Here is a 16,460-nt window from a genome sequence, read left to right as displayed (position 1 = left end):
GTCAAACATTTGGTAATTTTAACTCGGTAGTCTTTAGAGGAAACCCGCTACATTTTACCATGCACCATCCCACAGACAGGACAGGCCTTTGATATACCAGTCGTGGTGCACTGGTTAGAACGGGAAATAGCCCACCAGAGGGGATCAATCCTATACCGACTGCGCATCAGGTGAGCCCGTTACCACTGGGCTATGTTCTGCCCCCTGGGGAGGGGCAAGGCTGCAGGAATAAGTAATAGGTCATCAGGTGAGCCCGTTACCACTGGGCTGCGTTCTGCCCCCTGGGGAGGGGCAAGGCTGCAGGAATAAGTAATAGGTCATCAGGTGAGCCCGTTACCACTGGGCTATGTTCTGCCCCCTGGGGAGGGGCAAGGCTGCAGGAATAAGTAATAGGTCAGGGACATTACTCCAAGACCAAAAGGGTGCAGGATGTAACTCTCTGGTAAATTGTTGGCCGGACAATTGCAGGATTGATTGGCATCGATGGACTTGGGTCTTCAACTTGTAAAAAGACATGATATGTACTGTCCTGGATATAACCTATGTGCAAGCAATGGGTTTTCTCTCCGTTTTGACTAAGTGTTGAAGCAACCAAAGTTAGCTTGTTTAAACGTTTTGTTTAACAACACACTTATTTATTAATCATCGGCTATTGGATGTCAGACATTTGGTAATTTTGACATATAGTCTTAGAGAGGAAACCCGCGATATTTTTTCATTAGTAGCAAGGGATCTTTTATATGCACCATGCAACAGACAGGATAGTACATACCACAGCCTTTCATATACCAGTCGTGGTGCACTGGCTGGGAAGAGAAATAGCCCAACGGACTGATTTGGATCGCTTTACTACTGGGCTACAACATCCCGTCCCTGAAGTAACACTAAATAGCCGTAGTTTGAAAAGGTGATGAGGTGTGGTGTTCAAGCAATACTTGGTATGTTATCTTTCTTTACAGGCCAATCTAGTGTTCCTAAAAATGGATTATTTTAATTTGTGTGGCTTGAGTGGATCTTTTTTTTTAATAATTTATTTTTATTTTTAGCTGAAGATGAAGACCTTGGATCTAGTGAGGAAAGTGGTAAAGACTGGGATGAGTTGGAAGAAGAAGCCAGGAAAGGTACGGTCTTGACTATCTTTTTATACCCCTGTATTTGACGGGTCGTATTAGGGTACAGCATTGTCCGTCCGTCTGTAAACTTTTTGTTTCCACATCTTATCTTTCTTATCTTTCTTATCCATTTTATTTATTTTAACTGATTTTCGTGCTTATATCCAATGAAGATTTAAGCACACTGCCCTGGGCATACACCTCAGCTATCTGGGCTGTCTGTCCAGGACAGTGGGTTAGTTGTTAATTGTTAGTGATTAGTGAGGAGAAGAGGGTGTAGTGGCCTTACACCTACCCACTTAGTCGTTAAAATTCGCTATGGGTGGGAGCCGGTACCGGGCTGCAAACTCTGTACCTACCAGCCTTATGTCCGATGGCTCAACCACGACGCCACCGAGACCAGTATAGGATCATCAAACCTTGCATGCATGTACAATTTTGAATGGTGAAGTGGATGCATCAATATAAAATACACGTTTTAGTGTGTACCTGTCCCAACGCAATAATATCTTTAGGCATTATTTTCCTGATTTACAGTACTCTGTAGAATTTGATGCAGTTAAACTAGGAAAATGTAAAAATGTGTTAATGACTCTTAATGAATGTCACAGTATGGTAACACTATACAGTTAGTTCCCTTGTGTACCCAGTCGCCCAAATAGTTCGCTTGTTGGTTTGGCACAGATTCATGTTTGAAGGCTAATTATTAGGAATAGGAAGTAAATTCTTACAATTGGTTTTTCACCAGCAGTGCAAACGGTTTAGCTGTAATGAGGCTTGGTATTCATACACCAGGTTTTCCTTGTAACAAAAATGGGGCGCGATCAATTTGGGTAATTTTCAAACAAACTGATTTTGTGAAAAATGTATTAGCTAAACCTTTATTCAAATGAGCAAAGTCGAATAGGTTTGTATTAGTGTTCGCTTGTATGTTGGCACATTTTGGTATACTTAGTAACTATGTCAGCATGAAGAAATTCACACACATAAAAGGGTTATTTTAAAATACAAAAACGACAATACTGTTTAGTGTTGTTAAGTTTGCAAACATAAATTTATGTTTCGGATAATTTTCATCAGGAAACTGTTGTTTATCTCGAACATGTTGGTCTGGTCCCTTCAACATCGAGATAACGATGTTTGACTGTATATAAATAACAGAAAGTATTATGATATAATGAATGTTGACCTATTTTACAGATGTCATGTCGGAAAGTAACTAACAATTAAAAATTTACACAAAATTATTTATGGTTCGCATCTCTACTTTCTTTGTCCAATCTGGAAATGACAAGAAAGCAGAACTTTTTAAAACCAATCTGGCTACCCCAAGTTACTGGGTCCTTTCACTTTTTAACATAACTAAATACTGATACATAAATAGAAAAGCTAACGTTTGACACAATTCACGCCTTTGAGAGCAAAAACAAACAGCGCTAACAATTATTACAAATTCCCCTTGAAGTTAATCAGATTGTGTCTGTGATTATGTACTACGTAATGAGGCTTTCTGCCATGTACGAAAAAGACAACTAAACACAGAATCATTTCATTCCACTTAGTCAGCAATCTATTATTCTGTAATTGCCACCTTAATCCACCTGAGACAGGTGCGCTTCGTTTGATTGACATGATTGACAATACAATCGTCTTTAAAATACTATCGGCAACGACATTTTGATCACACGCGTGGAGTTTTAGAGGTGCATACTCTATTCAATCTTGATGAAGGGACCAAAGAAGTTTCAGTTTTTGAAGGCTGTTATTACTAGTTTGCATAGCAACTTGGTCGGGACCGTTGCTTCAGATCGAGAGATCAAAGTTTTACTGTATATATCTATATATTAAAAACACAAGGATAATGTCAGTCTCTTGCAAGTCATTTACGAGCATTGGTGAATCAAAGTACAAATACTATTTTAAAAAAGATAGTTGGAAAAGAATAACAGTTTTATAATAATAATAATAATCCACTAATGTGGGTTAACCTTGTTCTGTTCTAATATTTCTATCTTTGTCGAATGAATTGATTGCGTAGACATAGCTAACTGATAAACGTAGTTTCACTTTTATAAAGATGGTCTACATATTTAACACCTATGATAGATAACTGCAATAACGAACATTACTACCTCTTCCATTGTTTTTATAAGTGGTGATATCTCTAATAAAAGGTAGTTTCTAATCATTTATTAATAATTGCAGAATAAACTGTGACGGTATGTGAAAATGCTTAGTTCTGACCAATTAAATCTGCAATTGAGGACGAAATATCAGCAGTCGTAAAAAGACTTAATGACCGTTCCGATCACATGACAAATTTGGCGCCAAATACTGGTACTACTTGTCGATGGCTTTTGCCAGAAATTGTCGACACAATAAAAATAAAATAAATTTGTTTTCATTTCTCAAATAAAATATAACTTTGATTGAGTATCAAACAAACAGATGGACATTGGTATGGGACTTAATAGAGGCTGATAAAAATATTGGTTAAATAACACATCTGTAAGGTTTTGAAACCTAGAATGACCGACTAGTTTTCGTTAATATCGTATTTCTGTATACACCAATATTTTCTTAGACATTTTTTGTTGACTGTGTATTGGATGATACTTATGATGGCAATTAAAGACTTGAAAAGCTGGCTAATACACAACAATATACAGTAGTGACCATATTATGTTCGTAATTTCCCGTTGCATTTTGTCGAGAACAGGAAATATAAGGAATTTTATTCCTTATTTCTGTGCGAGGTAAGAGGTTTCTACATGATCAAAAAAGTTTGGAAGCCTAAATTAGGTGACCTTACAGCATGATTACATTTGAAAATTTTGCCTGCAAAAAATAAATCGAAGCCTGCCTTGGATAAAGGCAGAGTCTCAAGATGTGGCAAAAAAAAAAAGAAGAAGCCTAGGCATCTTATTCAATGATTTACGGTTTGTGTTTTCAGCGGATCTTGAAAAAGATGTGTACCCAATCCCAGAAGAAACCCACAAGAAGAGAAAGCATTCGGGCGACCATCATCACAGCAAGGAAAAAAAGAAAAGAAGAAAATGAAGACTTTCTGCAATCGAGATCAGATCAGAGATATTATCGGAGATTTCTTTACCGTGACGTGATAACAAGAATGACAGACTGACTTTAAAGATGTGTCGGTGTTGTATAGTGTATAACTCACTGATGTGGCCGACGACAATTGTAGATCGGTGATAAGTATTGAAGATTTCTTTACTCCGATGTGATAACAAGAATGACAGACCGACTTTAAACATGTGTCGATGTTGTAGCACCTTGTAATAACCAACAGTTTATAAAGGGAAGATGAGAGGTGTGCCTACTGGTTGTCACGGCTTTGGTACAACCAAACATCCCCACCTCAAAATGACTGAACAGTTATGTTTTAATAACTTTAAATGCATTTCTAAAGATCCACAACTTTTCAGCAGCTGTTAATAACATTACTGTGCTAAAAAGACCTCCCAATGTTGAGACCGACAAAAATCATGTTCTGCCCAAATTGGTTCAGGTACAAACCAAACATACCAGTTTTGCATATGAAGAGTTTCATCGCAAAACGTGATAAATGCCATATTAAAAACCATTGTTCAGACACCGTTCACATGTAGACAAACAAACAAAAGTTCAAATTCAGTTTGTCTGAGGATATATCGCAGATTGAAGAGAAACTGGCGTAGTGTTTATGGTGGTTTTGAATAAAATGTTTTTAGGATGTGGTGTTTATCACGTTTTGCAATGAAACTCTTCATATATATAAATTATTGTTCTAATCTGTATATAAACAGGCAAGGTTCTTTTCAAAGAAATTACAGAATTCAGCCAAAAAACATGTAAAAGACAAACCAAATTGTTGGATACAAATTATTATTAGTCTCAACCGGTCCAGCTGGAGGGGACTATAGTAGAGGCACTGATTTTCCACGATCGCGGAATCAGGGACATACCTATCTGAAACGGAATTCCCGATTTTTTTTCCAAAACATTATTTAACTTTAAATAGCACATTTGATTAATTAAAATTTATTTTTCGAACTAGAAACTATGGACACCGACATCTGCCTGTGCTACGCAATGACACTAGTACCTTTTTATGTTAAGCCAAATGTTTAATGTAGAGTATCTAGACGTTTTACCAGTCGTGTTTTCTTCGCTTATTCCCGGCGATTTAACGGGAAAAACCGAACATTGTGAGCTAAAATTGTCCAATATTTACTCAGTTAAAGATATATTATGTTATGTTTGCTTATTAATTTTTAACATTTGCGGCATTGCCATATTTCCGATCTCACAAAGGAATGCAGTAATTGCATACTGTATGCCAGGCTTTGTTCAAAATAAATTATACAAGGGAAGTGGTTTATAGTGTGATCGTTTGTAATTATTTTCCCGAAAATGTCCGAAGTCTGTCTCGTGGCGTATTCACAAGTTAATTCCCGTGGTTTTTTTGAAAATTACAAAATGCTTTCTGCCAAACAACGTCACACTTTGCCCGTTCAAAAGATGCAAGAGTTTGTGCAAGTTCACTATTTAAACCAAAAATAAATACAAACTACTGACATGTTTTGCCTCATTGCACATTTATTTCTTTTATACCTGCAATTAATTGCAGTGTGTGTGTGTGAGTGAAACCAAAACAGAATTTGTGTAATATTGAAATGGAAAATCAGTGCCTCTACTATAGGTTTCATCTCCTGTCTATCCGTCTGTCCCACATATTTTCCGCAGAAGACTGAAATATTGAGCTGAAATTTTGTGTATAGCTTCATGTACTGTTGCAGATTAAGTTTGACTTTCCATTTTGATGAGAGTTATGGCCCTTGAACTTAGGCAATGTGAAAAATTGGTTTTCCGGACTTTTTAGAAGGCCTTGAGATATTGAACTGAAATTTTGTATATAGCTTTATCATGTATTGTTACATATGAAGTTTAACTTTCATGGCAATTTACCCATTTTTGACAGAGATATGGGAACAAAAATTCTGGACTTTCGTTTTGCAATACCTGAAAATATTGAGGAAGTTTTGTATATAGCCTTATCATGTACTGTTACTGATCAAGTTTAAATTTCATGGTGATTTACCCACTTTTCAATTTAGGAGATATGAAAAATTGTTGGGTCAGTGTATTGTTTTAGCAGTACTCAAAATGCTTGTTTGGATCTGTATATTAACAGGAAAGATGTTTATTGAAGAAATCGTGGAATTTTGCAAAAAGTATATTTTTGTGTTTTCTCTCAGTGCATGCAATTCCAATGAGAAGACAACATGTGTAGCTTTCATACAAATTCTTGGCACAAATTGCTTCATGCAAGACACAGACATAGCTAAAATCGGACACAAGGACACAATGAAATAACATAAGTCTGTGTCCATTTATCCGGTGTGGAGTGGTCCAGCATACAGGCTGCCGATACATTTTTCTGAACAGATTATGTAGCTGAAACGCGAGATCGAAATAACGGTCTGCGAAAAGCAACTGAAATAAGAATTACCTGCTAAAATTACCCCAGAATAGTAAGTCATTCTTCAAAAGGCAAAAGTTATTGTGAAATGAATTGTTTCGAGTCATAAATTTATGAATGGATTTATGGATGTAAACCAGCTCAAATAAATGCAACCAAGCAGCGATTGCATGCTTTGTGCAAGAAACATGGAATATTCGGTAGAAAATCCTGTCCAGTGTCAGTTGCAAATCATTGCCACTCTACTGACCCCGTCCAGTCTTATTTCAAGCAGGTCATATTTCTTTTGGCCTGCTATTTAAAAAAATAAACCGGCCATATTTTACTTCCTATTTAGAGTGCTGGTATTGACAACCACATAAATGGACACACACAAAAAGTATCTGCATCTGTGTCATCACAAGTGGATACACTACTAAACAGCTACAATTTGGAGTATATTTATTTTAATATTTAACCATATAAAACTACTCATCCAGTTTAATTTTCTTCCATCTCAAGCAATGTTCAATTTCTGTTAGCTGCCATCTGTAACCGGTAATGTAGAAATGCAGTATTCTTCATATTATCATTCTAAGGTTTGGATACTTGTGTTTATTTATGTGGTGTGAAAAAATCAGTGTGTGGGACCAACAACGGATATATTGGTACTCATAACAACCAATCTTGCTAGCACAAGTATAGAGAATCATTGTATTTATTAATGTTTAAATTTATTACGCCGAATTAACTGTTGGCTAAAAGTCTTAAATATAGGTCCGTATCTGCGATATGTAGCAAGATTATAGTTACGATTGTACTGATGTCTACACTGAAAATAACATCACATTAAAGGCACTCTGTCACGGATGGTTGACCTAACAAAGTATTATCTGAAAATATACACGTTATTTGTCCCTAGAAGTACTCTACATAACTACCATAACACACTTATTACCGATATTTTATAAAAAAAAAATTTTAATTATGTCACGGGTCCATAATTCAGGAAAAAATAACAGCTATGACGTATTATTTTTATAGTCACATGATGGGCAACCCCGAATAAAGAAAAATGTTTTATTTAACAACACACTCAACACATTTTATTTACAGTTATATGACTTATGGTTAAGGACCACACAGATTTTGAGAGGAAACCCGCTTTCGCCACTACATGGGCTACTCTTCCGATTAGCAGCAAGGGATCTTTTATTTGCGCTTCCCACAGGCAGTATAGCACAAACCATGGCCTTTGTTGAACCAGTTATGGATCACTGGTCGGTGCAAGTGGTTTACACCTACCCATTGAACCTTGTGGAGCACTCACTCAGGGTTTGGAGTCAGTATCGGGATTAAAAATTCCATGTCTCGACTGGGATCCGAACCCAGTACCTACCAGCCTGTAGACCGATGGCCTACCACGATACCCGTTAACCCCCAAATAACCGCAGTGTCAAAAACCATTTGCCAAGCTCATAGTAGTAATATAGGGGATATCGATTACACTATTGCATCATCCAAGATGGCCACCAAACTGCAGTAGAGGATGACTCAAGATGATGAAATCACTGATGTCACTAGGCCCCGCCTCCAGAAGGGTGTGCACACTTATTTTAAGAACTGACTGATGACGTCACTCTTACAATGTACATTCCAGTTATTATTTTAAGATCCGACATAATGATCATTACAATATTTTGTCCAAATGTGTATTTGAAGATGTTGATTACTTAAAAGACATGTTAATTATGAAATCTTTGATTGTAGCATGATGAAATCGCTGATGTCATGAAGCCACACCCCACAAAGAACTGCTTATACATTAAATATTTACAACTAAATATACAGAGAAAACGAGAACCGTTTATACTAGAATTAGATCTTATGATAATTCATGCGTTCATATATATATACATATACATACACACCTCCACCCCTCCCCAAGTTGGGATTACTTGACCCAAACGTTACTTAAACAAGAATCATAAAGTCAAATGTCAAAAAAAAAAATTGTTTAATGACCGCACTGGAGCACATTGTTGGATATTTGATGTAATTTTCATGTGTTGCTGCTGCCCGGTGTGGGTTGACGCTGTGATGCAGAAATGTGCTGTTGGATCCATGGATGCTCAAGCACCTGTGACAGAGGAAGACGTTTCTTGGGATCGTGACGCAGTAACTAAAATACAGAAAAGGTATTGCTAACACGGGCACTGCTCAAAAATGGCAAGAAAATAAACTACAAAAATAAACAGCACTAATATGGACAAAAAGCTTACATTATAAAAGGATAAAACATTTTTGCTTTGTCCAAAAGCACCGATCTTAAAGCAGAGTGAAAAATAAAATGTAATAAAAATATACAAGACCACAAGGGAAAACTTCAGATATTCCCTTTTTAGTAGTACTACGGCCTAACCTCTTGACCCCAAATCAAATGGCCTATTATCTTCAAATGAATATAAAAAACAGAGATTTGTTGTAATGACATCTTTCTTCAGATTATTTAGCAAAAAAGAATGAAGTTAAATTTTGTTTTAGTTAACGACACCACTAGGGCAATGATTATTAAAAAAAAATTGGCTATTGGATATCAAACATTTGCAGGGTATAATAATCTACCATCATAGATGAGAATGTGTCATCCCAAAAAAAATCTGGAAAATTACAGCGGCTTATTTAGAAAAATTGTTAAAAAGACATGTTTAGCAGGTTATAAATAATAATGCGAAGCTGTGACCACTCTTAGGGAGGAGCTACAGGGGCAGATTGGATTTTGCACCAAATACCTAATTATGATGTATTAGTCATTGATTAGTCATTGATTAAAAATGTGTACCTGAAAAAAGTGTTTTTGTCATTAGTTTAACTTATAAGAACATACTTAAGTATTAATAAGAGCCCCAACAAGACTCACGCCATAACAATCCTTATTCACTATCCGCCTTAAAACCCCCTAACTATTTTGATCATAAAGTCAAAATTACCCCACCTTAAACCTTCTCCATCTATTAATCATTCATTCTTATGACAACCATGGAAGTTATACAAAATCACAAAGGTGGTCAAAAGCTTCTGCACGAAGGATATATGTGCACCAAAAAGAACAAGTCTTAAGTCTATTATGCGATGGGAATGCTCCAACAGGGCTTCCTTTTTCTGCAAGGGAGCAGTGTCCACGGATATCGAGATCCAGACAGTGATACGCACTGTCCCACACACTCGTGATCCCAATCACAATAGTCGCAGCTAGTAGGCTGAAAAGCACGATGAATATGCAAGCGTGAATAAACTCCAATACTTTATATTTTTGGTATCAATTATTTGTATAATTTTTTGTTATTTCTTATAACATAACAGTTATAAGAAACACGGGTATATTTTCTAAATAGGGGGTTTTGACCGGCCAGTTACCACCTTGAATCAAGTACGCACATTTAGATAAAAAAGGACCAAGGGTGATGAAGATAACATATGTGGATAATATAACCACGGCAATGTTGGAAACGCCGAAATGGCGATTAGTATAAAATCCATATAGCTGGGTTGGTACAAAACCTGAACAAAATCGAGCAGTATAAAAATCCAGAGGATTCTCATCTATGTACCATACATTTTGGGCGGATGTCTGGCCCCATTCCCCAATTAAGATTTCCTTGGAACTCATAATCCCACTTGGTGTAATTTCGTTTCGATTCCACAATATCTAGCGATGGCATCAACCCTTTGTTGTGCATGACTGGGTATTGTGTGTCAATGTGCTATTGGCAGAATAGAGTTCTGTTTGGGAGGAGGGTATGCTAAGTGTTTTGTTTCTAAATTTAGTTAATTGTACCTTTAAAAAACCCCACAAGACATCAAAAAAGTTACATTTCGGTTTTCCCCCGATCAATTACGAATCATGTGACAAACCAGTCTAACCTGGATATGCAAATTAGGTATATCCTTTTTCGATACAGTCAGTATTGTAGTCTTTAGTAATAAGCCTACATTGTCCGATATAATACCTTTTTGGTAGAAGAATACAACTTTTTGTTTTAATTCATCCATTTGTGCTAACACATATTTGGGATCTATCGCAACACGTCCAATCTGAACAGACGTAAAAAGTCAAGTATTGACTTAATGTGCACCCTGCACTATTTGCTGTGCTATTTTAAGCAGATGATGTGCACCCTGCACTATTTGCTGTGCTATTTTAAGCAGATGATGTTATTTTGTAAACAGATGTGTACATATGGTTTCATACTTTTTTTCTTCAAATATTTTATTTAAATTTTTTTGTTACTACAGTAGTCATAAATTAAGTGGAAAAACTATAATTTAAATGTGCTATTCACTCCCTTTGAATGGCCGTACCCAATGTCAAATCATATGGAAAAAGGCATGCGTGAGTTTGTACACGGTTACAATATAATATACTCTGTTAAAAAATAAAAGCATAGGCGGAATATTCATGGAATTATCTCTTTAATACAGTGGCATAATTTCATTATTTATGATCGTATCAGTCAATTTTGTCATGAGCATGTGACAATGTTCTTGCTATGGACCGATGGCAGTGGAGGTGTTTTTGTCACCAAACAGCATTGCACGAGGGCGCTGAAATCAGTACCTTGTGTGGCCACCAGCAGCAGCAATCACTGCGCGACATCTCCGTAACAGACTGAATGATTATCTGAATCCGGGCACGTGGAATCCTAGCCCATTCTTCCTACAGTTGCGGAAGCGTCTGAGGCTCCGGGTCACGCTGGCGTACACGTCTGTCCAGTTCGTCCCATAGATGTTCAATGGGGTTGAGATCTGGCGATCTTGATGGCCATGACAGCACATTAATGTTCTCATTCTGTAGGAAACCCATTGTTACACCTCAAAATAACGAAACAAAGTGTTTTACAACATTAAAGATATAGATTACCTTTGATATTAGATCTTGAGATCCTTCAGACACATGACTCGGAAAAGACAAGTCCACTTTGGTGATGCGCCGGTAAGTCTCCGAGTGTCCCTCGGACTCAAATGGCGGCTTCCCCACCAGGAACTCGTAACACAAGATCCCTAAATTCCACAGGTCGACGTTTTGATCGTACATCTTTCCCTCCACTATCTCCGGAGGCAGGTAGTCCAATGTCCCACATAATGTGGTACGTCTTTAAAAAGTACAAGATTGGCGTTTGTTTAATAACACTTCAACACATTGTTTTAATTGGTGATCATTAGGGGGTCAAACATGGCGACTGCAAGACTTAGTTTAAGAGAACAAGAGGAAAAATGTATAGCCACATACAATTCTCATTCACATTCTGATTACATTTAGACTTGGGATGAAATAATGGGAAAAAAACATCAAAATTAATTTTTAAAATTCACAACTGCCGAATTTGATGAATTAACCTAGTACATTTGCTTGTTTAGAATATCAGTGTCTGTATATGTAATGGGTTTTTTCCTGCCAATTTTAATGTAACTTCCTAATATATACTTTTCAAAAAAAAGAAACGCAAAAGGGTACAAATGGGTTATAACTCCGATTTTATGTTTCCTACCGGTTCATGCTTTGTGAATATAAGGTCATTGCATGTCCCAAACACATTCCCACGGTTACATTCGATAAAACACAGCTACTGTACAATAAAGTTCCAAAATGTGAATATTCGCAAAAACGCAGCCACGTGCAAACCATGTCACCACTGCACGTGCGTTGTCTGCACGTGCAACATGAACACCAACAGTATAAAAGTGCAGGGTGTTCGCTTGCCTGGCCTCTGTATCTGGCCGACAGTTGACAATCCAGGACATGCCACGTCTCAGTGAACCGCAGAGAAACAATGCCATCGGCCGACTAGACGCAGGCGAATCCAGAACGGCCGTTGCCAGGGCATTCCATGTGTCCCCAAGCACCATCTCCAGACTGGGACCGTTACCAGCAACATGGATCAACACGTGACCTCCCTAGATCCGGTCGACCACGGGTCACTACCCCCGGGCAGGACCGCTACATCCGGGTACGCCACCTTCGGGAACGATTGACTACTGCCACCTCCACAGCCACAGCAATACCAGGTTTGCGCAGGATATCCGACCAGACCGTACGGAACCGCCTACGTGAGGTAGGAATTCGTGCCAGGCGTCCAGTTCGAGGTGTCATCTTAACACCACAACACCGTCGACTCCGACTGCAGTGGTGCCAGATTCATCGACAATGGCCTCAACTGCGATGGAGACGGGTGTGGTTCAGTGACGAGTCCCGATTTCTGCTCCGACGTCATGATGGAAGATGTCGCGTGTATAGGCGTCGTGGTGAACGTTATGCGGCAAACTGCGTGCAGGAAGTGGACAGATTCGGCGGGGGTAGTGTCATGGTGTGGGCAGCCATCTCACACACTGGCAGAACTGACCTGGTCCACGTGCAGGGCAACCTGAATGCACAGGGCTACATTGACCAGATCCTCCGGCCACACATCGTTCCAGTTATGGACAACGCCAACGCAGTGTTCCAACATGACAACGCCAGGCCTCACACAGCACGTCTCACAACGGCTTTCCTACAGAACAACAACATTAATGTCCTTCCTTGGCCATCGACATCACCGGATTTGAACCCAATTGAGCATCTATGGGACGAGTTGGACCGACGCCTCCGACAGCGACAACCACAGCCCCAGACCCTGCCCGAGCTGGCAGCAGCCTTGCAGGCCGAGTGGGCCACCATCCCCCGGGACGTCATCCGTACTCTGGTTGCTTCAATGGGCAGGCGGTGCCAGGCAGTTGTCAACACACGCGGAGGCCACACCCGGTATCGACTCCAGATGACCTTGACCTTGGTGGTGTGTCCTATCACTTACTCACAATGGACTAGAGTGATTGTGAACAATCCTGCAACATTTGGTAATTATCGGACTCACCATTCAATAATTAAATCAATTCTCCAAATGTTACGACAATGTGGTTTTGCGTTTCTTCTTTTGAAGAGTATAATTTGTTTTTTTAAATACATACCAAATTATGGTTTTGAAAAATCCCATTTGAACTCCTACATGTATACAGTAAAATCCCATTTGAACTACTACATGTGTACAGTACTCGGGATTCTCTTTAATAAAAGTGTTTTTTCTCCAGCATTTCACAGGCCTTGACCATAACATTTATCAGTGGTAGCCTGGTACTACAGGTTTCACTGTTCTTAACAGTCAAATTTAGAATCAAATTAGATCATGGCACAATCAGCAATCAATTCCTCATAATGATTGCAACATTCTGATATTTCTGTCAAGCTTAAGAAATTGTTGAAAACCACTTTTTAAACTCAAAATTCACAGGTATTTCTCTAAAAATAGAAAAAGGAAATTGATCATAGTCACTATCGAAGCATTTCCAGTTGTTCCATCATTTCCAGCCAGTGCTGGGTGCTCAACGAGAAATATGAATTGGTGAATGCACTGCATGCAAGCAGTATACAGTGTTAACTGGCGCAAGGTCGGGCAAGATATCTCACATGCAATATCCCAAGTGTGATATCGTTTTCAGCTTTTATGTTAAACGAGCATCATGCCTCTATCCATGTGGTTAAATGACGGAGTAGAAAGACCAGAATGCATCAAAACCAAATACAACATACTACAGAATTAAAACTACATACACAGGGCTCGAACTTAACAATGGCAATTGCTGTATTTGTGATATCAATTGCCATCAGGGGATTCATCGATGGCAGCTTTTTGCTGATGGATAACAATTATTGCCATCGGTTGAAGGGAAAGATTCTTGATTTTTGTATTTGTTGCTAACCTTAAAGGCATATTGTCACAGACCACTGACCTATTTAATGGTCTAACAAAGTATTACCTGAACAAAAATTATTTGATTTGTCCCTAAATGTACTTTATTCAACCATCTTCATAACCACCATATTCCATTTATTAATGATATAATTCAAAAACTTAAAATTGTCGAGAGGGTTTACATGGATTTCACTCCATCACAGTTCAGTTACGTTGATGCGATAGCTAGATTTGGATTCCAACAATGTAATTTTTTATTTATTATCCATTTTTAGAGAAATACGGTCCTTAAATCCATGAAAGTATGCCTTTAATGGTTTAATTTGGCCATAGGGCTCAAAATTGCCTATGGTAAAAACATTTTAAAATTGCTGTAGGTAACAAATTCTTAAGTCTGAGCCTTGCATACATAATGATATACACACACCTTGATGAAGGGGCATGAACAGACCAGCCAAAGTCAGCAATCTTAAGATCGCCCATCAATCCAAGCAGTAAGTTTTCAGGTTTAATGTCTCTGTGAATGACACTACGACTGTGACAATAAATTAACGCATTCACCAATTGATAGATGTACTGTAATGAGAAAATATACAGACAGAACTTTATATATATATATATTTTTTTTTTTTATTATAGGTCAATTCCATGGTAAATGACACAACATTAAGATATTTAATGTCTTCATTTTTTTTTTTTTTTTAAAGTTCAGTAAAATTCTTAAAGAGTGTTTTTATTGAAATAAACATGTCAAAAGAAAATTTCATTGCATACAATCTCAGCGCAACTACAATCACAAATGAAGTGTGGTTAATGATGCAACAAAAAAAGTAACTTTTATTTGACATGTCTTTGCAACATATTACAACCAAATAACTTCATTTACAGGTAAAAAGGAATTACATGTGTATTTCATTACAAAATTCATTTCAGGTGACCAACACCTGATTTGCTGTTTTGTTGAATACCTGATGCAAACTGTTTATGTACTTTACAATTTTAGCCAAGAATTCATGGGGAAACCACAGTGGCATTACAGTGTAATGTTGATTTTTCTTAATTAATTATGAAAGATTATGTAAGAAATCATCTAATGTGTAGTTATTTATCATAAATAAATGAAAAAATAGCAAAATAAGTCACTTACCACTATATGTATGAAACTGCAATTCTAAATTTGTGTCACTGGTAATTATTATTGAACATTATAGATACTGTTTACAATAAACCGTGCTGTACATATATTAATTTAAGCTCATGAAACAATGTCTACCTCTGACATCACAAGCAATACACTATATTTCTTGAAGTATAAGGGCATTGATGCTTGTGAAACTGCTATTATCTACATGCACGTATCTATTTAAAAACAGTGTTAACCGAGTCATGAATATTTTATTTTAGTGACCGTATTTGCAGTTCTTGAAAACTATTTTTTTCTATAGTTTTACACAGATGTGATAATAAAGAAATTATAAAACTTACATGTGCGACGGTCAAGAAAATTCTGAAACTCGTTAATTTTTTTTTATAGCACTCACTCTAAGTTTGGGAATCAACACATTTCACAATCTTACATTATGTCTCCAAGAAATATAACAATGGAAAATAATGTATGTGTTAATGTGTTATGTCAGTTACCAATAAATTTGAATTCTTGGTGTGCCTAATTAGATTATTATGTTGCCATGTTGTGGCACAACTTAGAGAATATAAAAAAAATACATATATATGGTAGCATTGTAGGAGGGCAATATTAAAATTAAGTTTCTTACGGTAACTGACGCAACGAGGTCATGCTATAAGTTCAAGTTTTTATTCATAAAAATCTATTCCAAATTTATTAATTTGTGTTGTTTGGGAATTACCATTAAGATCTTAGAAACAAAATGCAATACTTACCTTTATCATATTCATCCAATTTTAATGACATTTAAAAAAAAACAATTCAGTGCAATTTGGGTTCTATTCTTAGGAGGAAATAGCACAAATTAAAGATGGCCACATGGCAGTGTTATGAATTAAAACCTGAATATTTTATGGTTTATTAATTATTAACAAATAATTCTATGTCAAAAATAAAGGCATAACGGGGGGAGGAGA

The 16,460-nt window shown here is 37.3% G+C and overlaps 2 protein-coding genes across 5 annotated transcripts in view; one reads left to right on the top strand and one right to left on the bottom strand.

Moving 5' to 3' along the window:
* The window catches only part of LOC121388224 (FACT complex subunit SPT16-like), a 48,643-nt gene extending 43,798 nt beyond the window's left edge, over positions 1 to 4,845 (top strand). The window contains exons 24-25 of the mRNA XM_041519490.1: positions 1,047 to 1,121; positions 4,066 to 4,845. Coding sequence (XP_041375424.1) covers positions 1,047 to 1,121; positions 4,066 to 4,172 — 182 coding nt within the window. The 3' untranslated portion in view covers positions 4,173 to 4,845. The remainder of the gene's footprint in view (positions 1 to 1,046; positions 1,122 to 4,065) is intronic.
* Positions 4,846 to 7,911: 3,066 nt separating this feature from the next.
* Positions 7,912 to 16,460, bottom strand: part of LOC121388387 (aurora kinase A-A-like) — a 45,704-nt gene continuing 37,155 nt past the window's right edge. For 3 of the 4 annotated variants that reach the window (XM_041519691.1, XM_041519689.1, XM_041519692.1), the window contains exons 6-8: positions 14,785 to 14,933; positions 11,495 to 11,726; positions 8,590 to 8,755 (exon numbers count right to left, since the gene is read on the bottom strand). In XM_041519691.1, the coding sequence (XP_041375625.1) occupies positions 8,636 to 8,755; positions 11,495 to 11,726; positions 14,785 to 14,933 (501 nt within the window). In that variant the 3' untranslated portion in view covers positions 8,590 to 8,635. Of the gene's footprint in view, positions 8,756 to 11,494; positions 11,727 to 14,784; positions 14,934 to 16,460 lie in introns of all 4 variants that reach the window. The other variant, XM_041519693.1, reaches the window with a different exon arrangement.

The sequence above is a fragment of the Gigantopelta aegis genome, chromosome 14 (genome assembly GCF_016097555.1).
Source record: "Gigantopelta aegis isolate Gae_Host chromosome 14, Gae_host_genome, whole genome shotgun sequence".
Classification (NCBI taxonomy): domain Eukaryota; kingdom Metazoa; phylum Mollusca; class Gastropoda; order Neomphalida; family Peltospiridae; genus Gigantopelta; species Gigantopelta aegis.
The sequence above is the reverse complement of the archived record's forward strand: the minus strand, read 5'-3'. Positions and strand labels throughout refer to the sequence as shown.